Below are 25,831 nucleotides of genomic sequence, written 5' to 3' on the forward strand. Positions count from 1 at the left end.
GTTAAAAATGCACACGCCACCCATGGGTTTCGAGGCACTGAAACCTCCCAGGGATTCCCATAAATGCATTTTAGGGTGGGTCAAAGCACGCAAGGCCCTCGGGCGCTGCACGGCAAGTAGGATTCTTACCGGTATCGTACAAAGTGGTGGAGGTCACCAGGAGGTTGGGTTGGTAAGAAAAATTATTGCAGTTTCTTGAACCAAAACACACTTCAGCAAACATTTATTGAGCTTCTTCTGTAAACTAGACAGTGTTAAGTGCTGGGAAGAAATACGAGTAAGACATGGTATCGACCTTCAAGGACCTCATTGATGAGCAGATTTGCCCTTTATAAAATTTCTGAGAAAACAACAATAGTCTGGGCTGATCCTTTGTACACTCAGCACTGAGGAGTCTCACCTTTATTATTTGCACTGAGTTCGCATGTAGGGGTAACGTGTATTTCTTGCTGGATTTTTTAATGCTCTGTGAACAGAGTTGAGGTGCAGCTACTTTCTCATCCTTTCTGGAAGAATCTATTCTCAGAGAGGGATGTCTTAGAGGCAGCCCACCTGGGCGTAAATGCTCGTTTGATCTCTTCCAGCTACTTATTCTTGGGTGAACCACTTCATCTCTCTGGGCCTACACTCCCTTACCTATCAAACAGAAAATAAAAGTGCTCATGCTTTGAATTCTTTCAAGGATAAATTAAATGCAAAATTGCATGAAAATGTTTATCATATTGCATGCAACAAAGAAAGCTCTTGGTAAGTGTAAGCTCTTTTGATTATTTTCTTGGCTTTGATCCGTTTCTGATTCCATCTCCTCATGCAGTACTTGGGAAGGGACTCTCAAGCAAAACAGAGACGGTAGATCCTCTCAGGTTTCTTTTTTCCCCAAGAGCAGAGAGTAAATTGGCCCAGGGGCAAGGTATGGAAATAACAAGCTCAGCATTTCTTGCTGCTATTTTCCACTTATCAGAAGGCAAAGGAAGCGACAAGGGAGCGATTCCGCTGAGACAGACTGAAGTTGGTGAGGAACTTGAGACAGAGACCTTGAGAGAAAGCCAAGGCCACCATAAGCATGCGGGCACAAAGCATTCACTCTCCTTGTCAGCTCTGGACTTCCCTTGGGTCAGGCTCCCTGTGGCCCTCCCCACAGGGCTGCTCTGAGCGGCCTTCTACTATCCTCAAGCTTCCTTTCGCCTCTGGCCTGACCTTGGCCTTCTGTAGAACACCTCACCCTCCACCACGACTCAGCACAAGTCTGGAGGGTGTTGGTCACATTGGCACTGCACAGCTTGGTGGCCTCATATTCTGGCATCACAGGTGCTCACTCTCCCCAGGGCTGGTGGAGGAGGGGACTGCTCCCACGACAAAGCACTTCATACCATTCTTTCAAGGTGGTCCACTCACTTTGCTTTGGGAGTTTGTATAGGCTGTTGCCTCTGCCTTAAAAGCTCCTCTCTCTCTCTTCCCATAGTCCACTCCCCGCCCCCCCAACCCCCCAAAAGGAACAAATTCCTCCTTAGGCAAGGATCACTCTGCTTAACTTCTACTCAGATTTCCAGATACATTGAAATGTCATGTCCTCAGGGAGGTCTGCTCAGAATCTTAATCTAGGATAAATCCTTTTGGGTTAACAGAATCCCTTGATGCTTTTTTTTTTTCTTTTCTTTTAAAGAAATAGCTTCTAATACAAGAGTCATTTGCTTAAAGTCTTCCCTGGTGGGCCTCTTCCAGCCTCGCTCCCAGGAGGCCTCTCTCAGTATCTCCCACGTTACACTCTTCCAGTGGCTTCGCCCATAACTCTGAATAATGTGCTCACTATTTCTTGATTTATAACGGACACGTCTACATGTCATTTTATCCCCTCCTTTCTTTCCAAAGTTTGGAATGTTTCATTTTTAGTTCTTTCATTGGGTTATCTTTATAACTGCAGATTATAAGCTGAGGCCGTTATATCTTTCCATAAAATAGATGAGGGTATTGGTATTCCTACCCTTATCTTCTCTTACCTTTTCCCATCTGCTTTCTAAATTTTGCTAGTTCTACCTTTATTTTAATATCTTCAGATTTGTCACGTGTGCAGTCTATTTAATAATCATTACTTAGGCTTTTCTTTTGTCTGTACTTTGATTTTGGAAGTTGCAAAGAAGTCAATGTTTTGACTTTGTAAAACGTGTGTCTCTGAAAAAATGTTTGTCTCTGCAGAGCAGCCGGGACGGCAGGACCGAGCGCCTCCGCTGTGGGTTCAGCATTCCAGCGCCTGTTCTACTGGAAGTGGACGGTGCCTGATGGGAGGTCAGCTTTCAAGTGGCTCCTTTTTCTTCTACTCCGTCAACTCTCCCCCACGATTACACAATCATACTTAATATTTGCACCATGATTTCCTCATGCAGTTTATTTTTAAATTTTATTCTTGGAGTTTCTATCACTTCTTTTCTTTTTGATAAGAGGATATCTATTTTCTGTGGACTAAAAGTTACCTTACCGTTATCGGTTGCATGAAAGCACAGCTTCTCCCTTTTCCCAGTCTAAGTTTTATTGCTCTGTAGATGGTGGTGGTTCTTTCTGGAAGCTTGTTGAATCTTCTGTTATCTTTTGTGTTCTCGAATTTCACAGGAATTTTTCTAACTTTTTTTATTGGGATTTTGTAAATTGTTATTAAATTTGGTGAGGTGACACTGGTTAATCAGATTATATAGGATTCGAGTGCACCATTCTATAACACTGTATACTGTCAGGTGTGATTTGTTTTAACCTTTCACATTGTTGAACTGAGCAGGCACTTCCGATATGAAGATTTCTGTATTCTATAGCCTTGAGAAATGTTCTTCCATTGTTTTATTCATAATTTCTTCTCTATTTTTTTCTGTTATCTTTTCCTCTTTGATTGACTCTCTGTCTTTTACTTTTTTGTCTTATGTTTTTCTTTTTATGGGGAATATTTTACTTTTGGGGAAATGCTTTCAACTTATTCTCTTATGAATGTGTTGTTTTTCAACTATGTGATGTTCCTTTCCATAGTCTTCTATTTTTATGTTATTTATGCATTATTTTTCTTGAAGACTACTTAGATTTTTCAGAGTTGTCCTGTGACTTCTGCAACATATTTCCCACAGAGTCTATTATTTTATGTGTACATCCTCCTTCAAGATGCTGGTCTGGCTCAGCTGTCTGATGGTTCTGGTTGTATGTCTTGTTCAAGAATGAGGGACCAGGCTGTTCACTCAGGACTGCTGGAGACGATTTACCCTCCTTTTAACTAGGCAGGTGCAGCTCTCCCGTCCGTCTCCCCCAGGAACGAGATGTAAGACTGGTAGCTCTATGTCAGTGAGCAGGGCTCTTTGGCTGGAGGATTTTGCTTTTAGATGGAATAGTGGCAAGATAGCCACTAGGCTACACTTCCCCAAACCCAAATGTTAGACTCATGAGAAGCTTTGCTCTGGGGTTCCCACAGCCGTACTCTCAGTCTTAGTCCAGACACACACACACACACACACACACACACACACATTAAATATGAAAAAATTTTAATCTCCCTATTACGCATCTCTTTGTTTTCTGTAATGCCAGCACAATGCCTAGCTCTAGGTGAGAAAGGCAATAATTGTTTTAAATGACCACATAATGGTAGCACACAGCTTTTATGTATTTGCTCTTGAGGTTTCACCACTCATTAAGTCATGCTCCCTGTACCCAAGCAACTAATAGTGTAGTTTCTAATGGAAGAAACAGATGTGTAAACAAAGCAGTATAATAAAGAGAGATAAGTGCAACAGAATGTGTTTGTACAAAATGTTGGCACTTGAGGAAGAGACATTAAGTCTGATCTGGGAGATGGAAACAGAGAGAGAGAGAGAGAGAGAGAGAGAGAGGGAGCGCTGCAGAGAGCAGGTGACATTTCCAGAGGCAGGAGAGTGTATGGAATGAAAGGGCAGCTGCAGCCTGTGGAGCCAGGCTGCTCAGGTTTGAATCCTGATCCCTTCACTGACTGGTTCTCCTTGGACATGTTAGCTCTGTGCCTGTTTCCTCCTGTGTAAAATGGGCATATGACAATAGCCCGGATTTTCTAGGGTTTTTTGTGAGAATTAAATGAATCACTATACATAAAATTCTTCAATGATGTCTTCCAATCAATACATATTAGCTCATTATTATTGCTATTGTTTCTTGATGTGGTCTTGAATAAGTTCAATAACCAGAGAATGGGCAGACAGTTATTGCTGGGGAAATAAGCTTTGTGAGTGCAGGCACAGTGGCAAGAAAATGCAGGCACATTGAGAGGAGAGAGTGGCTGAATTTGACTCGAATGCAGGCCCAGCACATGTTCCAGAATAAAACTGGGAGGGGGTAGGGCAGGTCACAGGAGGCCCTGGAAGTGCACGGAGGAGCTGCTGACACATCTCTTGTCATCAGTTTCCTGGCTTGAAGTCCTGTGTGCTTATGCATTGCGTTAGTAAGGCAATTAATGAAGTTAGGGAATCTATAACCTGCACAAATTTTAAAACTTCTAGGGACCCCATTTAATGGGTGGTACGGACAATTAGGAACATTGGGACTATATAGAACGAACCCCTAGAAGAAGTGAGGGAGGTGACAAGATTAAAAATAATTGAATAAAAAAGAACTCATGGCCTGTGGCGGTGGTGGGTTAGGTGGTCCTTCATAAGAGGGGTTAGATTTGTAGGTAACTTTGAATCCTAAAACTTGGTCCCGTGTGCAGGAGGGTGAGAAAGGCAGATTTTGGAAAGACATGAGGGTAAGCTTTCTAACCAGACAGAGCCATCGTAAGATGTGGTGGCTGGCCCTCTGAGGCAGTGAGGGCCCAGCCACGGGAAGCACCCAAGCAGACAGAGGTTGCTGGGTCAGTGCTGACAGGAGGTGGGTGGGGGTCTTCTGCCTGGGGTGGGCCCGTATCATCTAAGGTTTGTGCCAACTCTATCTGCCTCGACGTACATCACCCCCAGGCCCCAAGTCATTTCTCAGTTTCCACACCTCCTCTCCCACCTCCATCCGCATCAGCAGGTACAGGGTCTCCCTTTGCTTTGAACATTTCAGTACTGAAGGGAAGGCCTGGCTCGGTGCCAGCAAACAGGCTGAGGCCAGGGCTCTAAGACCATCTGGTTTGTCATACCACTGATGTCCCCTCAGCTGGGCGTGGGTCACTTGAAAAATTCTTTTTCTTTTTAATCCTCACCCAAGGATATGTTTATTGATTTGAGAGAGAGAGGAGAGAGAGACAGAGAGATAGACAGACAGACAGACATTGACATGGAAGAGAAACCTTGATCAGTCGCCTCCTGCATGCACCCAGACTGGAGATCAAACCTACAGTCTAGGTACGTATCCTGACCAGGGATCGAACTCACAACCTTCTGGTGTGTGGGACAATGCTCCGACCAACTGAGCCGCCTGGCCAGGGCCACTTTAAAAGTCTTTAGTTCGCTGCTCCCTGCCCTCTGATTGCACATGGCTGGTACTTTTTTCAAAGACCAAGGTGTATTTCTTATACCATTCAGCCTCTTCTCCTGCTTTCCTCCAAGACCCCTCATCCCTCCTCCGTAAAAGTTCCCACTCCCCGAGCCGGACAGGACAGGGAAGGCAGGATAGGTTGGGTTACTCTTTCAGACACAGCTCCTACTTCATCCACGTTGGTTTCTTTTAGGCCTTTGAGGAAAAGAGCTGCTTTTTTTTTTAAATGGCTGCTCTCATGCCTGTACCTTACAGTCTCCATGCCAGCCAGCTATTATTTCTCATGTTGGGGGCTTTTAAAAGTCAGGTCTCATTCTCAGGGATTCACTGGCACACAGCACAGGAGCAAGCATGGAAGGCTTCAAATGCCATTGCCTTGAACAGATGCTTGGGGCCTCGTACAAGCCTTCGAAGAATAACATTAAAATGGCATTTCCACAGGAAGGTAGAGATCCTGAGGAGACGGGAGCAATTTCTCCCAAATCTGGCCAATGATACTTGTCGAAGGGCTAATTTGCCCTGTGTTTTATGCTGGACGAGGCAAAATAAACAGTGCGCACAAAGAGCACTAATCGCTTCATTCATCCCTCCGTTCAGCCAGGGCAAGGGCTGAGCTTCTTCAGCCTCAGAATGGAAAATCACATGCTGGAGAGAAACAGCCACACTGAAGGAATGACAATGCAATTCAAGTTCTGCTGGTTCACATGTTTTATTTATCCAGTGAAGGAAAGGGAGAAGGGGGAAAACACCATGGAGGGGCACCAATTCGGAGAGCATGAATACCAAGGTCACATCTTCCATTTTCCTCAGTCCATTTAAATTCACAGATTAAATCAAAGTGCAAAGGGATGAGATGGATATCTTGTCGGAGAATAAATGTCTTATTGGAGAAAGAAATTCCTTTTAATGTTAATATCTACTCAGTGGTTTCTTATTTGAGGATGGCTTTCTTCTGTCTATAAAAATACTGCAGCCTTGCATAAACCGCTGGGGTTGCATATTTAAGGGTAGGTGGACGGAGGCTGCGGACTTGGAGACCTTCCTGGAGTCCAAGTCTCAAAGGACCTCAGCTCACTGTGGTGAGGGCCACAGGACCTTGTAAACATACTTGGGGTGGGGGGAGCTGACGACAGATGGCAAAAAAAGGGATCTTGGACATCACAGCCCAGAACCATTACATAGATGGGGAAACTGAGGCCTGGGAAGTTAAATGATTTCCCCAAGGTCACACAGCTCTTTAGCAGTAGGAACTCAAATTTCTTGGCTTCTAATTAAGTGTTTTTGGACATTGCGTATGCCAATAGATACTCCCAACATGAACTTCTTCCCCAAGATTCAATTTTAGCTTCCATGAAAAAAAAACCAAAACTATAAAAAACAGAAAGGATTTGTGAAGAACTCTGATAAATACATCCAATTGCAAGAACCTCATGTTAAGATATTGATTGTTAGAAGACTAATAATGTTCGGGTCAAAGTCAGGGAACTCGGTTTTTCCAAGAACACATACGACAATATCTTACACATAGTGAGCAGGAATGGAAGGTAGCACCACACGGGGGAGATTAGAAAAACCAATATTAGAAAACAAAATGGGCCACGCTGGCGATCAGTAGGCTGGTCTAAACTGTCCAGGGCTTTCCAACAACACGGAAAATGACATGACGCCACAATCTACGAGAGGGGATATTCAGAGGGCTCCTGGCGGGCGCACAGCGGCACTCTCTAAGCGGCTGGGTGCTGGTGCACAGGTTGACGCAGGGCATCCACCCTCACCAGGGCCACTGGGCCCAGTGACTGTGCGCTCACTCCCTGTGCTGCCCATAGCCAAGCATTGCCATGGGGCAAACCAATGTGAAATCTTCATCACCTCAAAAGCTGGCCTGCTTCATTGTAACCACGTATATCAATCAGAGAGGATGGGATGAGTAGGTGGGGGTGGGGTGGGGATGGTTCAGGTGGCCAGTATAGGCTGGACATTTTGAACCCTGGACAGAGTGACTGGTATCTTTGTTTCCCCGGGGCCCGGAGCTTTTGTGATGGGCTGGGTGTGGGCCTTGATATCTGCAATTTGCTCTTTAAACTTTTGTTGCAGGAATTTTTCTTCTTTGGAGTAGCTCTTAGCAAACACTGACATCAGCAGGCACCCGGCCATGGACGTGCCCCCGATGCAGAAGAGCACGGCTCCCGCCAGCTTGCACATGTCAAGGGCTCCATTAAACTGGACAGCATGTGTGTCGACCACCACGAAATCGGCTTCGCCAAAGGCTTCGATTTTGGGGGGCACGAGAAAGCCCACCGCCAGAACAGTCAGTCCGAGAATCACAAAGACTATGCCGGAGATGAGGCCGACCTAGAGGAAGACGATGAAACAAGACAGGTAAGCACAGCGCTCCAGCTCTCCCCGCGCCCCGCTGGACGGGACTTATCTTTTGGGCAAGTGAATTTTCCCAGTCACTCCGAGTATGTATAAGACACCCACATAATTTTCTGGTTCAAAAAGGTGAAAGGGGCAGCTTTCCGATTTTATTGCCAACCAGAAACTGCGTCGCTGTCTTGATTTTCCCTCTGAACTTTTGGTGTGTACAATGCTTTGCGGTTGACAAAGTCCCCTTTTGCTTACACTGCCTCCTTTGGGCGGAGGCAGAGAAAAGCAGGCCTGATATCCCGGAGCTGGCCTGACTCTGTTCACTAGGCTGTGATGTTGCTAAAAGCTGCCTGGAGCTCACCGTGAGGCCGTGTTCTCCTGTTGGCACAATCAATCTCACAGAATGTCATCAGACAAGCTCATTCTACCCCCGTGATGAAGGAAGACTACTTCATAGTTTTCTCTAAGCACAGACAAAAACAAGGGCAAATACCCAGCACCTCCTCTCCTCTCTGCCAATGTAATGACTGCTGCTCCTTTACCAGTCACAGCTGTTGTCTCACTCTAGGCTGCCCTCCCCGTAGGTAAGCTTCACTAGGAAATTCAGTCATAGAATCGCCCCTGCCAATCCAGGGTGAACTTGTCTTTCCTTCAACCCTCCCCCAAATCACCGAACCAAAGCCCACGTCCTATAATATGTCCTTCCTCACATTACCTTACTGGAATATCCCAGGACCCCTTATGGTATCATTTCTCTCACCGCGATGGAGACAAACTTAACTCATTCAACATACAGATATGTCCTGGCGATTGCGGCCGGAAGACATTGACAGTCTGTAACTACTCACCCTTTCCCCAAGTAAGTGGGGAAGGAACCATAGTTGCCACTTTACAGCTGAGAAAATGTAACCTTGCAGAGGGTAGGTCAATGGCTCAGGAGGATGAAGAGCTAGTGAGTTGCAGGGGCAGGTCTGGCAGCCACAGGTCTGCCACAGATCTGGCAGCCAGGGCTCTTTCCCTAACATGGAGCCATTTGGTTGGGCTTCTGCAGATGCCGAGAAGTGTTAGGAGTAGCGGATGGAAATGACACTGCATCAGCTCAAGTTCTAATAAAATGTAACATGCTGAAGATGGAAAGCAACACACCATTTGGTGGTTTAAACTCAGAGGTTTGGAATTAACAGACACAGGCTTGGATTCTAGCACTGCGAACTAGCACTGAATCATATGAGGAAAGTTGCTTAAATGCTCTCGTTAATTTCCCCACCTATGAAGTGATAAATGATATAGTACTCACCTCATAGAGTTGTTGTGAGGATTAAATGAGACAATGAATGAAAGACTTAGTCCTTTGCCTGGGTTAGTAATACACTGTCATAAGCGGCTGGAAATGTATTTGGAAATGTATCTCTTGTAAAATTGTGCTACATTGGCAACTGCATTACAACAATTACTCAGTATTTAGAATAAAGAACAGATAATACAGTTATTTATTTTTTAAACGCAATTTTCATTTCCTCCAGTTTCTAATTGCTTTTAGTTAGAATAACAAGGTTGGAAAAATAACCCAATGCATAACACCATTTAATCGTGAATATTTAAACTGTGTTTATTTAACATATTTATTTATTAAAATCCAGGGTAAGACACTAATAAAGGTTTACATAATAGAAGGAAAATATTTGCAAATTAATCACTTTAACAAAGGGGGGAAAGGAAAACTAGTATTATTGAGCATTGTGAACCTCAAGAAGAAATATATCTTCCAGGAATAACTCCTCATGGTTAATTGGGCTCCAGTTCATAATCAGAGTCCAGCAGCCATTGCTGGCAGAGGCCTCTCAGGGGGAAGCTGCAGGCTGAGCTGTGAGCCACCTGTGCTGTGCTCCTGCGCAGTGTGAGCTGACCCTTAGAAAGGAGTCCCTGGCATCATATTTTAACCAATGGGCTGAGATCAGAACCATACAGCTATATCCTCATTTGCATATTTCTAACCAATCAGAGCAGCTCCATAATGACCACCAGAACAGGCAATTCTGGCCAATCATGACAGTACCATTTAGATCAATCAAACTCTCCAAACTTGGATTCTTAATTGACATAAAAGTGGACCAGTTAGGGACCAGGGTAGGAGCTTATCTATATAAGGCAGACTTCTCTTTGTCTGTGGGGAGCTGACTTTCAGTTTCTCCCAGAGGCTGAGTTTCTCTGGTTTGCAAATTATTTTACCTGAGTAAAGTTTCTCTTTTTGCCACACTCCAGATTGGAAACCTTTGTTGGCATTGGATTGGTGGCAGTGACCTTTTGCTCATAGCATCTGTTATGATTTAGGTATAATGTCAGGTGTGTTTTTCATTTTATCCTCACCAGCCTTAGGAGAGGTAGATATTCTTGTTCCCATTTCACCTGTAAGACACTGAGGTTTATAGGATTGAAAAAGCATAGTTCAAGGTCCTACAGTTAGCAGATGGCTTGACTGGACCCTAACCCAGGTCTTCTAAGCCTCCCCACTCCCTTTATCTTCCCATGGCATTTCACCAGTTACTATTTTGTATATTACCTGGTGTTATTTTTTTATTGAAACAGAGCTTTTGTTACTGTAGATGGACAAAATTCCATCATGTAATATTGTGAGAAAACTGAAAAACAAGAAGAGTCAATATAATCTTTTCTGAAAAAATAGAAACTATTCTCCATAAGATATAAGTAGCGCAGGGAAAATTGGACTGTGAAATATAACATTTCAAATGGCTTTCTGCATTTTTCTAAAAATGGTGGTGAATAAATTTACCTTCAAAGACTAACCATTATTTAAAAATAACTTTTAAAAAATGACTCACATTGGAAATTCTGAATGCACAAACTAAATTAACTTTAATATCCATGGTGACATGCTTCGTATGTCACTAAATTACTTCCCTCCTTGAGAGCTGGCACTAATTCTCAGAAATTGAGGGCGGCAAAAATGTATCCATCTTCGTTTCTGAGGTTCTTAAGAGCAACTGAGGCCAAGGCTCTCCATCTTCTATTTCTGTCTTGTCTCTCCACAGTTCTTATTCCAGCCTGTGCTCAATAAATATTCCTGACAGACTAACCTAAACCACCAGACTGCTGAGCATGGAGCCAGGTGATTGATTCACAGAGCAGTCTGCTCCTCAACTGAGCAAGTGCTTTACAGATTAAAATCTACTCTTGGGTTGTCACTCAGAAGCTGAAAAGGCAAACCATGACTTGCAGATGGCAGAACTTCTGCTCGCTTCAAGAACTGGAAAATGGCTGGCTTCCTGAACCTTCTCCCTTCTCTGCGTTACATCCACGGATCAGAGAGACTGCTGTGTGTGGAGGGAGCACAATGTAATGAACCCCTAACTCCAAAGATTCTGAAGGTGCCATCAATGCAGGTCTAATGAGAATCTTCAAGAGTTGTGCCCGGAGAGGAGCTCCAAATTTATTAAAACGTGTCAGGGAGAGCTTGGGATGGGGGCATGAAGGAGCAATGATGGAATCACAAGTTCCCTGCACCTTGACTTTCTTAAGCATGTAATAGAGGTGAGGAGGGATGTTGGCATACATCAGCTCAATTCTGGTACCATGTTGGAATACTGGAAAGAATTAAAAATTGGAGAGTGAGGCTATACGGCATCATAACAATTGTCCCTGAACACAGCTCTAAGTTGAGGTGTCCCAGGTCTAACAGGATACGGGCTCTATTAAATAGAGTGTTAAAAAGAAAATGCAATACAGAGATCTTTTAAGGGCCTAAGAGATCAAAGCAGCCCTGTTTAGGGCTATGCAGAGGAATTGAAATGCTGTTTGGCATGCCTCCCCCGCCCCGCCCCCAGGTGTACCAGAGCAGCCTGGGGGGTGGGGTGGTAAAAGCAATACCCATAGTGAGAGATAAGAACCTCCCTGGGCTGTGACAAAGCTTAAAGGCAGCAGCAAGGACAGCTTTTGAGCTGTAACTTCTGATGACTCCCCTGGCTAAGGGGAGCATGTGTGAAAACCCAGTTCCCACTGTTGGCAAAGAGGACTGGATGGGGAGAAGAACTTGGATTCCAGAAATTCTGCTGCGGGGTGACAAGCCAGAGACTGCTGTTATTTTGACCAACATCCCCTTTGTTGTATCCGTGTGAGCTGATGAGTTCTGAAAATGCAGTTTCCTTCAATAAGCAGAATTGGCAGCAGTAGCAACGCAGCTGTTCTGGCAGGGAGGAGGCAGTAATGACTGTTGGAAGCAAGAACTGTTGTGGCAGGGGAGAAGAGCGCTGGGGGAAAGGCTGGGTGGAGCTAAATGCGAAAGGAGCCATCTGGGTTAGAGGTGATTCGGAGGGTGCACATCAAGAGCGAAGACTGCCTTTTCTTCTTCATTAGCCCCAGGGGGCTGCTGCTGTCCTCCCCTTAGCAGGATCTGAGCTATGAGTGGTGTCACTTGCCAGCAGTGATGACAGATTCAAACTTATGTCCCGACCTTCGTGCCTGACCTGCCTGTAGGGACATGGAGCTTTACAAAGTCAAAAACCTATGCCGGGCTACCATCTAGGTCCTTTCACATGCCTTACCTCCTACCGTCTTCACAGCCCCCTTCATCTGGGTAGTGATACCCGTTATCCTGCATTAGCTCTTCTGCTTTACAGAGGTTCTGTCCATCTAACCTGTGGACACATTCAGTCGCTTCAATCTTCAAAACCTATTTCAGATCCCTGTGTTCCTCGCTAGCTCCTGCTTAAAGCCATTCCTACTTTTGACAGCCAAGCTTAGTCCTCCATGATTTCACTGAAATTGCTCTCTCTGAGGTCACTAATGACCTCCTCATTTTCAAATCCCATTTTTCTTTACCTATGTCATTTGAATGTTCTGCAGTCATTGATGTAAAAGACTCATGCTTTCTTAAAACACTTACCTGTTGCTATCCCTGATACAACTCTCTTTTCCTTCTACATCTACCACCTTAACAACCTCCTCTCAACCTGCTTTGCCAGGTTGTCCAGGGTTCCATCCTTGCCTCATACCTTTTGTTCAATATTTTCTCTAGGGTTTAATCTGTGGCTGAAGTTTCAACTACCACCAATACAGCAATGATTTCCAAATCTCCACCTCCAGCCTAAGTCATTCTCCTGGGCTCTAGCCTCATATTTCTGACAGTCGATAGGAGGATTGTTACAGTCCAACGTGATGAACACTCCCCTAAAAGTAGTCATAGTAGTTCCTGGGCGCCCAGGGTGGGGTGGACAAAAGGGTATCCGAAAGGCTCATCCAACCCAAATAGACAGAAGTGTACTCTTTCCTTCCTTCTTTCCTTCTCACTTTTCTTATCTGTGTTCCTTCCCGCAAGCCATTCACTGACTCTTTCCCCACATTCACAGTCAATAGTTAATTAACTCCTATTGGTTCTACCTCATGAAGCTCTCTTGAGTCTTGTCTCTCCTCTGCATCGCCACAGCTACTCTGTTGGCGCAGACCATTATTCTATCTTGCTCTGATCATCACAGTTGCATTCTGGTGGTCTCCAATGCTGGTCTTACCCTTTTTTGTACATTCTTCAAGTGTCATCTGAGAAAACCTTCAAAAACAGAATGAATACCACATGGATTCTCTCTTAAGAGGCTCCCATAGCTCCTCTCATTTCTAGTATGAAACCACCTCCTTAATATCTCACAAAACTTTGAAAAGAAATCTAAGATGTAAGTTTAAACTCTGACTTAGCCTAAGGGGGAAACTGGAGAGATTGGGGCATATAGGAGAGTCTCAAGAGAAAAGAGAGGGACCAGAGGGTCACTTTCACTTTTAGTAAAGCTGTGGAGAAGGCACTTGCCTTGTACCTGTGAGTAGTTTCTTATATGGATTGAGGAGGGAAGGTAAAAAGGAGAATAACCCTGAGTTGGGGAGACTATGATCAGCAATGAGAAGACTGCTCCCACTAGCTCATACCTGCCACACTGAGGCTGTTGGCTGTGCAATCAACTGGCACCAACCTTGGTGAAGGTCTAGTCCAAGGATAAGAAAGAAGATGCAAGGATAAGAAAGAAGAATTCTACCTTGGCTACAGCAGAAGGTGGTGGGGGATAGGTGGGACCATGTCACAGAGTTTTGCAGAGGCAGCAGCTGCAGACACTGGAAGAAATTAGCAGTGGCTGAGACAACCATGTGGTAATGCAGAACCTGTGAGGCACAGAGAAAGTGTGTAATACTCTGTGTGTGTGTGTGTGTGTGAGTGTTTACAACTGTATGTGAGGCAACCTCCCCAAGAAAGCCTAGACTGGTTATTATATTGCCCCATCATTGTACTTAAACTGGAAGGTTCTAGAGAAATTTCTGTGTCACAGCTTTCCAAAGTCATTTGTGCTATGACTCAGGTATGCATTCCAACATTGATCTCTTGACCCCTTTCCTCTAACTCCTAAACCTCTACGCAGCCGCCTGAACTATTTGCAGTCTCCCGAGCATGCCATCTTCCGTCGTGACTCAGTCTTTGCAATGCTTTCTTCCCGTTGGGGGCCCTGCTCCTGCTTGTTCACAGGTGACACTTTCTGCGGAGCTATTTCTTGCTCAGTCTGATTCAAGTTCTCACCACCCTGTGCTTCCAGTAATTGACTATTGTTAGGGGAATGTTTATCACGTTGGATTGTAACAATCTGTATATATCTACCTTCTTTGATTGTTAACTCTTTTAAGTCAAGGCTACATCTTATTCACAGGTGAAGACTAACATCATATTCACAATTGAATCCTAGAGTCTACCACATATCCTTGTGCACAGCGGACATGTATACATTTGTAGGACGGATAGCGCTGTGAGAAAGGTGCTATGTAGGTCCACGCGACAGAGCAAAGATTCTAACTCTGGCCCATTTGATTCCCACCTCCATTCTCATCAAGCACCTCCATGCTGCCCACTGCTGAGGAGCTGGCTTGAGGGCAGAGTCCCATTCAGGAGGCACTATGAGCAGGGGCCCTACTACGGTAGTGGAAGAGGGGGAAGGGGAAGTGCTCAGCTTGAAACACCTACAGATGCAATTTAAAATGAAAGAAAAAGCATAAAAAAGGATCATAATAGAAACATAGGCATAGCCAGTGGTTTTCTTCGTATTGGTAGAAAGCACTTTATGTACCTACTGAAGTGAATTCACTTACATTTCTGCGGAGAGAAGGCAAGAGCGGTTGGTTTTCCTTTGGTAGAGGTGAGGTCTCAAAGACAGTAATTCTGAGGTTATTCAGGTTGACTAAGCCCAGTCCAGGCTTAACGATTACAATATGAAACTAAGGTTTGGATTTTGCTGGAATATAATCTCTATGAGGCCACAGATTTTGCCTTTTTTTTTTTTTCTGTAGTAGGTCTAGCATGACAGGGACAGATACTTTTGGATCTTGTTTGTATAAGATAAAAGGGAGAAAATATTGAAATCTGAATTCTGGGGTTGGTAATTTAATGTTAGTTCTTTGTTTTAGGTCCATACCTTTAGATTATTTAATGAATTTATACCATCACAAATCACATAACCACCAGTACTTTGGATGTACAAATGCTGATGATATTTTATATGTCAGTGGCATTTTAGGCTCTTGGCACAACAGATCTGTGAGGCAAATATTTGTTTTTTGACACATACTGAAGCAACCACCCACTTATGCGGATAAATACAATATGTGCCAAGCTTGGCTATTAATTTCATTAGTCCAGGCCAGTAAGGATTCATCAGAGGTGACAGGGACAAAATGATAGCTGGACCAATTCTAACACAGCACATGACACTAGTGAGATTTTGAATAAACACTGGTCTTAGGTAACTTATATTACCAACTATGTTATCTAATATTTTATTAACTAGATTTCCAATTTTATTTCCATTTCAGGACTTAATGTTCCATGTGGCATTGAATGCTTATTAAGTGCACATCAGACATTGTTCTAAGCTCTTTGTAAATATTATCTTATTTATTTCTCACAACTTGATGAAGTTGGTACTATAAGCATTGCCATAAGAGTCCCATTAATGTCAATTATTTGCCCAACATTACAGAGCTATTAAATGGAAGAGCTGAGGTTTGAACCACACAGTCTGAAGACAGAATCCATGTTCATAATCATGCTGCATTGTCTCCTGTTACACTATTGCCAGTGAATTGCAAGTTTATGTCAACATCAATGTCAAAAATTCTGAGATCTTTTGGGAGAAAGTCAGGATGATTGGCAACATCTGAGGCACAGAATGTTAGAGCTGGAGGGAACAGCGACGTCGTCTAAGGCTTTGTCTCAGCATCCCTTCCTGAATCCTCAGCCTTTGCTTGATTTCTAAATGTTGCAATGTCCCAATGACCCTTCTTTTCTATGTCCCTACTGTCGTCCTAGGCAGTGTCATGTAGTCTAGTGACATATATGCGTTCTGTATAGTAATGCCCCCCAATCCATGAGCTGCAGATCTTAAATTGCCACTAGAGATCACCACTTGCAGTGGGCAGCCACAATAAAACATAGCCACAATCAAACTCTGGGTTCCCCACCCATCCCACTGCTCCCCTTGGTTCTCCACCCCAGTAAATGATGGCATCGTTCACCAAAGAGCTCAGGCTGCAAGCCTTGGAGTCATGTTTGACTCCACTTGGTTTTATGTCTAATTCGTCGGCATGTCTTCACAGCTTGGCCTCCAACCTTTATGCTAAATTTGTCTACTTGTCACCATGTTCACTAGTATCGCCTTAATTTAAGCCACCATATCTCTTGCTGGGATACTTTAATAGTCTCCTAAATAATCCAGCTGCTTCTGTCTTTTTTCTTCTATAACCTCTTTTCTGTACTTCAGCCAGAATTTTCCTGTTAAAATATTAATTGCATCCTTTCACTCCTCTAGATAAAATGGTCACATGGCTTCTCATATCTGTCATGGTAAGAGCCAAAGTCCTCACTGTCATGTATGAGACTCTACATAAACCACCTGTGCCCTGTTACTTTTCTAAATCCATTGCCTTTCCTTTGCCCCCTTTTATTCCACTCTGATCAGACACTCTTGCTGTTTTTCCTAACACATCAAACTTGTTTCATACCAGAGTTTTGTACTGCTATTTTCCTACCCAGGATTGGTTTTATGGCCTTCAGCTAGATGGTTTTATGGCATGCTCTGCAGCTCATCCTGGTATTTGCTGGAATGTCATTTCCTCTGAAAGCCTTTCTACGATCAGCATATCTCAATACCAGCCCTCCATTACTCCCTGATCCATTTCTCTTCACTGCACTTCTCACATTACCTGACATTCTAGTGTGTGGTTTATTTGATAATGGTCTGTTTACCATGATAGATGGTAAATTCTATGAGGGCAGAGGCTTTCTCTTCTCCTGTTTACTGTTTTCATCTCCAGCACTTTGCAAGTTTTTGGCACAGAATAGGTGCTCATTAATTATGTGTTGAATAACTGAATACATTGTCCAATAAGGCTCCTTCACTTGTGGAACTTGACGCTCAGAGAGCCTCATGTTCACATATCTGGCAGAGCTAGAGCTGGAATACTGAGCACTTTATTATGTCTCAGCATTTACCCTCTCTAAGTACCCAATTATTTCTTTTTAATAATTGTTGTAAGTTGTCAAATGATACTTACCAACACTGTAAGGGATGCTAGGAGCATATAGTATTTTGCCTATGGATGGCTTCACAGTTGATGAATTTAGTGGCACATTAGTGACAGTAGCAAAAATGATAATAATTAATGATGGCAATTGTACCTATTCATGTTTAAGTTAAAAATCAACAATAATGCTGTGTAGAGACTTTCTTCAACCCACGGTTTATATTCTACTTTCCTAAGGGAAGAAGACAGCATTTCATATCATCAGAGGGATGCACATGCAGAGTTCCAAACTTCCCAGTTCTCTTCAGCTATAGGATTGTACTCACCATATCCAATGACGGTTCCATTTCCTAAGTTAAACACTTGCTCTTGACTTACCTTCCAGAATACTGAGCTCCACCTGTTAGGTGATCTCTGGATCTGGAAATCATCCTCATACTCCCAGATCGAGGTGGTGCAGTCCTCATAAAACTGGTGCAGGTAAGAACGGACTCCATAGCGCTGGTACCTGCCGTCGGCAGCAGCCTGTGTCTGCTTGGGCCCACAGAGATTGCTGCAAGAACTCATCCTTCCCAGCTGGAATGACAACATCCATGTGCATCAGCCCCATGGGCTCTGGCTCAGGATGAAAAGGCATATTAAAGATGAGAGCCAGGCTGAGTAATATCAGCTTATTTGAACAATACTCTTTTCTTAAGAGAAAAGACATTTTTCAAGACATTCTTAGAAGCTTAATACAAACTTTCTCTAAATCATCAATGATTAGAACTGGTTTTCCACAAGTAAAACCAACAAACATCACAGGTCACTCAAATTATGCAAACATTTAAGCATGAAGCACATGAGAAATGGAAAGAAAGAAGCTGAGATTTTCATTGTCTTGACAAGTAATCTTTGTGTGCAGCCATACCACCGTGAGTGTGCCCGATCTCGTCTGACAAGTAATCTTTAGTCTCTTGGAATCCGCGTCTTTACGCGCGCCCATAAAGAATCAGTCAGGCACATACTTTCTACAGATGGAGTTTGTCTTGGGCTGTGCTCTCAAATGCTTAACTGTTCTGTTGTGGAAACTATATGGTGTTACTCTTAGCAGTTTGAAATTTTGCCTTGCTTTGGATCTCATGCATCTTGCTCTAACATTTTAACTAATTGTCAAGTTGTACAGAAGCTTTATTAAACAGATGCTGAGCAACTTACACTTCATACGTTACTCATCACACACAACTTGGACAATAATTTACACCTCACTAACTGTAACCCCAGGTAGTTCAGTAATTATTTGTGGATACATCTGTCCATGTGAGATGCCACAGTGTAATGCAGGGAATAGACCCAACCTTTTATTTTTTTCCATGAAATGTCTAGTATAAATAAGAATTCAGAGAATTATTAAATGAAACCCTATTTCTGATAGGTTGTTTGGGATTCTGCCTTCTTCTTGACTGACCTAATAATTACCCATGGAAAGAGGAATCTGATTATGAATTCATGGGGGAAAAAAGGAATTACTGAGATAACAATTTTGGTGAGAAAGGGAATTCTGAGTTACTCTGTTCTTTGGCTTTCTGATCTTCATGTAAGCAGATTAATATGTACCTGGAAACATGAAATATCGTTTAGATTTTTCAGTTATCTTCTAGATGGTTTTCTCTGTGTGCACATAGTCTGAAAATGAGAACTCAAGGAACAGTATAGAAGAGCATTTTCCCAATTGACCCAGGTTTTCTCAGGGCTTGTGCCTAATTGAAGTTAACAGAAGACATATTAAATGTTTCCAGTTATTTATCAAGAAACCAAGTAGTCATGTATATCTACAAGGAAAAAACTAATCTAAGTTTCCATCAAGTGCCCCTATGTAGCCACTTAGTTTGGACTGATAGAATCATGGACTAAAATCAAAGTTGAAGCCAGAGATATTTAGCATTTTCCTGTCCCATGGCCAGAAAGTGAACCCATAAAAATGTCTTGTAAATGTTTGCCCTTATCATAAGTGGATTTTAGTTAGAAAATGTGTCAATTTCAGGAGAATATGGCCCTGATCTTTAAACAAATTATGTAATCAGGTGCTAAAGATGGTGACCGATAACCTCATCTTTATAAATATTGGTTAATATTACATGCAGGGCCCAACTCCCTGTGCCTGGGCCCTCTTCCTGTTTCACGCAGAGCTACCATGAGAGAAACCATCCAGGAGGAGAGAACAGGGGAGGGAATTTTTTTAACTTTTAAACATATCAGAAGGATATTACTATCTCATTTAAAAATCAATGAGTGATTTTGCCTGATTAGAACAGCAAAGTGTGATGAATCAAATTCTTTTGTTAACCTAGTTTTCATATTTTAAATGCCAAGATGACCTCTTCAGTACCTTTTATTTGATGCTTGTACAATGAAGATGATTAATTAGGGCCTGTTAGTAGTGATATATAAGTAGAACAATTTTAAAGGCAGTTTCTTTTAAGACATTCTAACAAAATTTGAGTCAAAGGGAAACAGGATTATTATAACTTCTCTGCTTTGTCATCGAAGAAACTGAGGCATAGAAAAGTCATCTGCTAAAGGTCATACCACAAGCCAAGGAGCAGATGAAACATGGCACTACGCGGACTGAATCATAACCTCAGACAATTAGAACCAAACCAGTCAGATATGGATTTTTTGATTTTTTGATAAAGTATCAGAGACTGTAACATAAAAAAGGAAAAAAATAGGTATTATAGGAGTAAAAAAAATCTCTCGGCAACAGTAAGATTTATTTTTCTTAGATCCGAAGTCATTCTTTCTTAGGATTGAACTTTCATGCAGAGGAACACTGTGTGACATATTTTAGTCATTCCTTGCACAGCTGGCTTCCAGCACACCAGGTTAGCTGTTTCTGCTTTATAAGATGAGGCTCAGCAATCCAACTTTGTTAAACACGATATGGATAAAATCATAAGAGAGATGGAAAGTGTCATAAAACAAACGTTTTTGAGGCTGAGTGATGGAAGGCTCTACTCTAAGTTAGAATGGACTTTTAGTGATGCTAGATCATTCCAGAAAAGGAGTCCTAAAGAGCCTGTCCGCCCTCCAAACACAAGAACGTGGCCTGTGCTGTGCTAACCACATAGAGCAGAGAATGGGCTCTAATTCTGTGTCTTGATCTGCCACTTACTGGCCATGACAATTTAGGCAAGCTCATTAACCTCTTTGGGCTCTGGTTTGATCAAACTTAAAATAAGATAGTTGCACCATATAACCTTGAACTCTGTCTAGATATAGTTGTCCAGGAGTATTTTCCATGAAACTACAGACTGAATAAATTATTTTTGTTGCATAAGCAACTGGGTTTACTAATTTCTTACCTCTTCCTAAACCCTCATTGATTGATTGTCATTGTCCCAAACTCTGCTTTATTATTGTATGTATGAAGCTTCAGTTCAGAAGAGCACACAAGCTACTAATTAGGTTAATTACTTGGTATTGAGTAAAATGAATGGTTGTGTATGGTTTGTTTAAGAAGTTAACTTCAACATCATGTATGTGGCCTAAAAGAGTAGCCCCTGGGGGTCTTAGAGGTTCATACATCTTACCAAACATACAACTTGGGACTTACTTGGGACTAGAGGAGATTGATCACTTAGAAGAACGTGAATTTGAAACGTAACACATTAGAATGAGAATTTTGCCCCTACAGAATCTCGACAGTTATAGTCCTCATAGGGAAGCCAGTAACTTTTTGTCCCAATATAGAACATGCTACAGCAATTTGGAACCTACTTGGTTAATTAACATCTCCAGTATTATTAAGAGGATACATGAAGTCACATTATAAAGTCAGTTTAAAAGCTGGGAAATTATTATACAATAAGCAAGGGTTGAGAAGAAATGAAAAATGTGTCAAAAGCTTTTTAGTTTGACCCAGCATTTACTTAATGAGCAAGTTGCATGAGAAGCCTGATATTTATATTTCAATAGTTAGCAGCAAGAACAATAATGTTAAAGCTATGACTCTTGTTAAGTGACAGATCCCAGAGGGCCCCCCTTTTTTTACAGAAAGCCTTAATATTCCAGGAAGAGTATAAATAGTGGGAAGGGGTGAGTGAAAATATTTTCCAGTATTGTGTTTAAATGAGTTCCGCGAATATTCATTTTCTAAACGCTCCCGTGGAGCCTGTTGCAGCCTCCCTGCCAGTGTGGCCATCTCGATGGAACACAGGCAGCATTAGTGTCTGGTTACCTAGGAAGAGGCAGTTGTTTGTGTCCTTCCTGACAGACATTCTCGGGGCTGATAAGAAAGGATCTGTGCATGTTTTTCTTTTTATAATCTATCTCTATGCAACTATGTATAGTTGCATGTACAATTATACACTAAGTGGATTTTCAGTTCTTAGCAACACAGCGCACCTATCATATCCCAGCAAGGAGAAATCATACCTTAACTCCTAATTTTTTCAAGAGGCTTCTGCAATCAGCATATTAAATATCAGCCCTTTATCACTCGCTATCCCCTTGTCCAAATTTGTTTGTCTCCATAGCTTTATTACTGCCTGACGCCCCATTATGTATTGTCTGACAGCCCAGGTACATGATAGACTGTAAGCTCCACAAGGGCAGGGACTGTCACCACTTTGAAACTTCTTGGCACAAAGTTCTACATAGGTCAGTGTGGGTGGTAGCCAGAGTGGTCCTTCATTTTTCATTCCTCTATTCCTCCAGTATTTTTAAAGCGCTAATTATGTGCCAGATCATGTGAGATAATGGTTACAAAGATGAGCAGGGCACAGTCTGCCCTCAATAGACTTTTGGATGAAAAAGGGAAGAATTCATGAAGCAATAATTGCAAGAAAGTGAGAACCAAAATGAGATATTTGCAGCAGGAGGAAGTACAAGTGCTGAGAATCCCTTGAACAATTCCTCTATTTGGCAAAAAACCCCATACATGTGTTATTTTGATCTCTATGTGTTCCAATATACTACAGCATCAACTTACTGGAAATTTGAATTTGTCTAATACATGCATTTACTTTTTATTTTACTTTAAAAGTGTTCATAACCATAAAAACAGAAAAAAAATTATGCCTCATGAAACTCTAAGAATATCACAGACTTTATACTATTTGTCTTCATGGTCTCCTTGAGAGAAAGTTGACAGAAAATGAGGTGCAAAAAGCATGAGTCTTTTCCCATGGCTCTGCGTGTGAGTCATTTGTGAGTTCAGGCACAGTCCCTGTTCTATTTATTCTGTTTGAAATTATCATTCAATTTTCATACTGCTTTTCCCTCCCATAAAATCATTCTGAGATAATGAGAGTGAAGTCCCCATTAGAGTCACTTTTCCACAGGGCCAGTACTGCACAGTGTAGGTACCCAGCTGATTGAGACATTTATCCAGCACCAAACCAAAAGGTCAATTCACTTAAAAGACTCAGACTCAGAGTGGATGCAGGAAGACATGAAAGGCTGCTAACAGCTTTTTCACTTTTAAGTCAGGCATTACATAATTATGTAAGCATGAATTTAAAACTTGAAAATGTGTTTTTACCAATGGATCATTTCAGTGGTAGGGATTTTGTCTCTATATGATGAGATTTTTTTATACACTCTAAGTCACTGGCTATGGAGCCACCATGTAATTTTTAACAGAGGTGTAATGATATACAATTACCTTATTACTTTACTCCTTCAAGATGTATTTTTAAGAAAGGTATGTAGAGTCCAAAATCAAAATGAAAAGAATCCATATTCTTTTTAAATTTCTTCTTTGTCTACATACAGGTCACAAGGTGGTTATAAATCAACATGTGACAATGTTTGGGTCTTACCTTTGAAGTCTTCTTCTTCCTCTTTTTGTTTTTTACTCTTTGACCTTTCTTTTTTAACGGCACATTCTTTGGTCCTATTAAAGAAAAAAATCTCTGCAGAATGTGATCTGGATAAAACCCCAAATTTCATAAGCCATTCTTATAAGTTATAGAGAATCATTTAATATTGACAAAAACATTAACAAAGAACTTCTTGTTCAAGAGTAGAGAGGTTTTTTTTTACAAAAGTGCAATATATTTTGTAACTTTTTTCATGGGTTTTTATGAGAGTTTATAGGGTAAGGCAACATAAATGTGAAGGGCTCTCTAAACTATTAACACACTGTACAAACACTATTTGATATAATTATGTCCCATGCAGTCAATAATACCAATTAGACTGATCCATTTGTATTTTACAAATTCTAAGTGAAAAGATTACTTGCTTCCTAGATACTCCAGATACTGTTCCATTATACTGTAAAATAAATGAATCTTATAGCCATTGCATTTTCTGATCTATTTACATGCATTTTAGACTTATTAAGTCTCTGTGGATGATTTACTCGTTAAGCTGATCTTCACTCCTATATCCATTTTCTTCCTATCAGGATCATTTTACTTACCATCTGACTAAGAAAACCAGGTGCCTGCAAGATTTAATTAAAAAGCCATTGCCTGCTAGAGAGCTATTGGTTTCCTGCATTACTCTAGTCATGTAAAATGAAATAATAACTGGGGCATATTTTTCAAGAAGTCATTAAGAATTCTTCTTGATAAACAGTTTCCCATCCATTTGCAGGAGAACCTCAAAAACTTGAGGTGAGTAAGCCTAGCCGAGAACTAACAAACTGTTTTCAGTATTTTGAAGGTTCACTGTATGTGAACCATAGCTAAATCTACCCCATGACTCATTTATTTGCTCCTAAATTTTATTTTGTGGGTATCCTGAATCTGGATAAGAAAAAGAAAACAAGTCACTGTTATCTTTCCCTTTTCCCTCTTCCCTCCTCTCTTTGTCTCTGTATCTCTCTCTCTCTCTCTGTCTGACTCTGTATCTCTGTATCTTTGTATCTCTGTATCTCTCTCGTTCGCTCTCATCTGTGCCTGTGTCTTTCGATTAAACCTCCCTCTGTATCTGTCGCCTGCCCCGTTTTCTTTGTAGGAATCGACTCCACAGTTGCCCTTCATCAAAGGCTGGCCTGGAGCCCAAGGAGCTCTCCAAGGTACTGAAAACATTTCAGCTGCTGAGCCAGGAACCAATTAAACAAACAACAACTGTTTAACTCCAGCTCTGTTTTCTTTGAGGTCATGAGCCTTGGTCTGACCCTCCCCCACCCCAACGCCCCTTTCTAACCACACAAGAAGTAGGTCTTGAGATAATATCAAAATACTCAAACATTTTTAGACGTGGCAAAGGAGTGGGGATGGCAAGTGGAGGTTAAATTCATCCTGGAAAACAAATCAAACCAGCTTTCCAAACTCCAAATACATAGGATTAACTTTAACCTAATATACAACTTTTCTTGTCTCACAGGAAAGAAACTCTTAAGTTTTCCCTGTATACCTCCCAAATTCTTACATAACACAAACCACAAACCGTCAAAGCATGGAGTTGGCTAACCTTTATTTGTTCACAGAATTTAATACCGTGGTTTTTGAACAGATTTGTGCACATATAATAAACGTAAATGAGTAGTGTTGGTGGGGGGGGGGGGGAGGGGGACAGAAAGAGAAAGAGAGAGAGAGAATATTTGTGCGTGAGGAAAGAGAAAGGAAAGAGAAAGGGAGGACAGGCAGAACTGGAGAGACAAACCCAGTATAGATCACCGCTCCCCTGGCTTTACCTGCCCCCTCCGATCCCCTGACCCGTGGAGCAAGTGCAGCCAGCTAGCCGCAGATCTCTCGCCGGGGTCCCATCTCCGCCGCCGCCGCTCCCTCCTCACCAAGCTCAACCTGCGCGAGATTGACAGCTGGGCGCCCCGCGTGCCCGCGCAGCTGAGGGTCGCGCAGCCGCCGCCGTTGCAGAAGGGGCGGGATCCGTGCTGCGCGGGCACGCGGCGAGCGGGCGGTCCCGAGTGGTGAGTAGGCGGGGCCCCGGCCGGCGTACTTCCCGCTTGCACCCCAGGCCTGTCCTTCCCTGGAGAGCGAGTGTCATGTGAAGGTTGGGCGCTGTGCCCTGAGGAAGCTCCACCGGCCAGGGCCGGGCACTTTGTCTGGTTTTCTGTCTTGTCCATCCTGTTCCTCTCTTGGCCAGCACAACGTCTGGCCATAGCCGACTGAGTACACGTGTATTTTTAGTGAGTGGAGAAGGCAGACAGATGGCTGCTGCTTCCACCACCACCCCCATTTGGGATATGTAGTTTTCTCCCCGTTCTGTTTTTTGTCCTTCAGGAGACTCAGGTGAATAGCTTCTCAGGCTCCCAGAGCGCTGCCCACCTGAAAGGATCTTCTCACCTCTGTCAGCATTGCTCTTGTCAGTCCCTCACTTTGCTTCGGACCCCAACCAACTTCAGGAAGTCTCAGTGGGTGATATGGAAGAACAATGAAGAAAATGGATTAAACAAAATATGCAAGAATGACACACACACACACACACAAATACGTGAAGACAAGAACACACCAGAAAAACACCTGTGGATATCTCAGATTTGTGTGGGTGT

At 42.5% G+C, this 25,831-nt stretch overlaps 1 protein-coding gene across 2 annotated transcripts; it reads right to left on the reverse strand.

Annotated features, from left to right (window-relative positions):
- Positions 1 to 6,153: 6,153 nt before the first annotated feature.
- On the reverse strand, positions 6,154 to 25,198 carry NRSN1 (neurensin 1). Of its 2 annotated transcripts, none has more exons than XM_024565454.3 (4): positions 25,016 to 25,198; positions 23,190 to 23,263; positions 17,764 to 17,961; positions 6,154 to 7,809 (listed from the first exon to the last, which is right to left on the reverse strand). In XM_024565454.3, exons 3-4 carry the CDS (start codon positions 17,950 to 17,952, stop codon positions 7,411 to 7,413), a joined length of 588 nt encoding a protein of 195 aa, XP_024421222.1. In that variant the 5' UTR covers positions 17,953 to 17,961; positions 23,190 to 23,263; positions 25,016 to 25,198; the 3' UTR covers positions 6,154 to 7,410. The 2 variants fall into 2 exon arrangements, with proteins under 2 accessions (XP_024421222.1, XP_053777255.1); XM_053921280.1 differs by having other exon boundaries at positions 17,764 to 18,000.
- Between the last annotated feature and the right edge of the window lie 633 nt (positions 25,199 to 25,831).

The sequence above is a fragment of the Desmodus rotundus genome, chromosome 3 (genome assembly GCF_022682495.2).
Source record: "Desmodus rotundus isolate HL8 chromosome 3, HLdesRot8A.1, whole genome shotgun sequence".
NCBI classification, from domain to species: domain Eukaryota; kingdom Metazoa; phylum Chordata; class Mammalia; order Chiroptera; family Phyllostomidae; genus Desmodus; species Desmodus rotundus.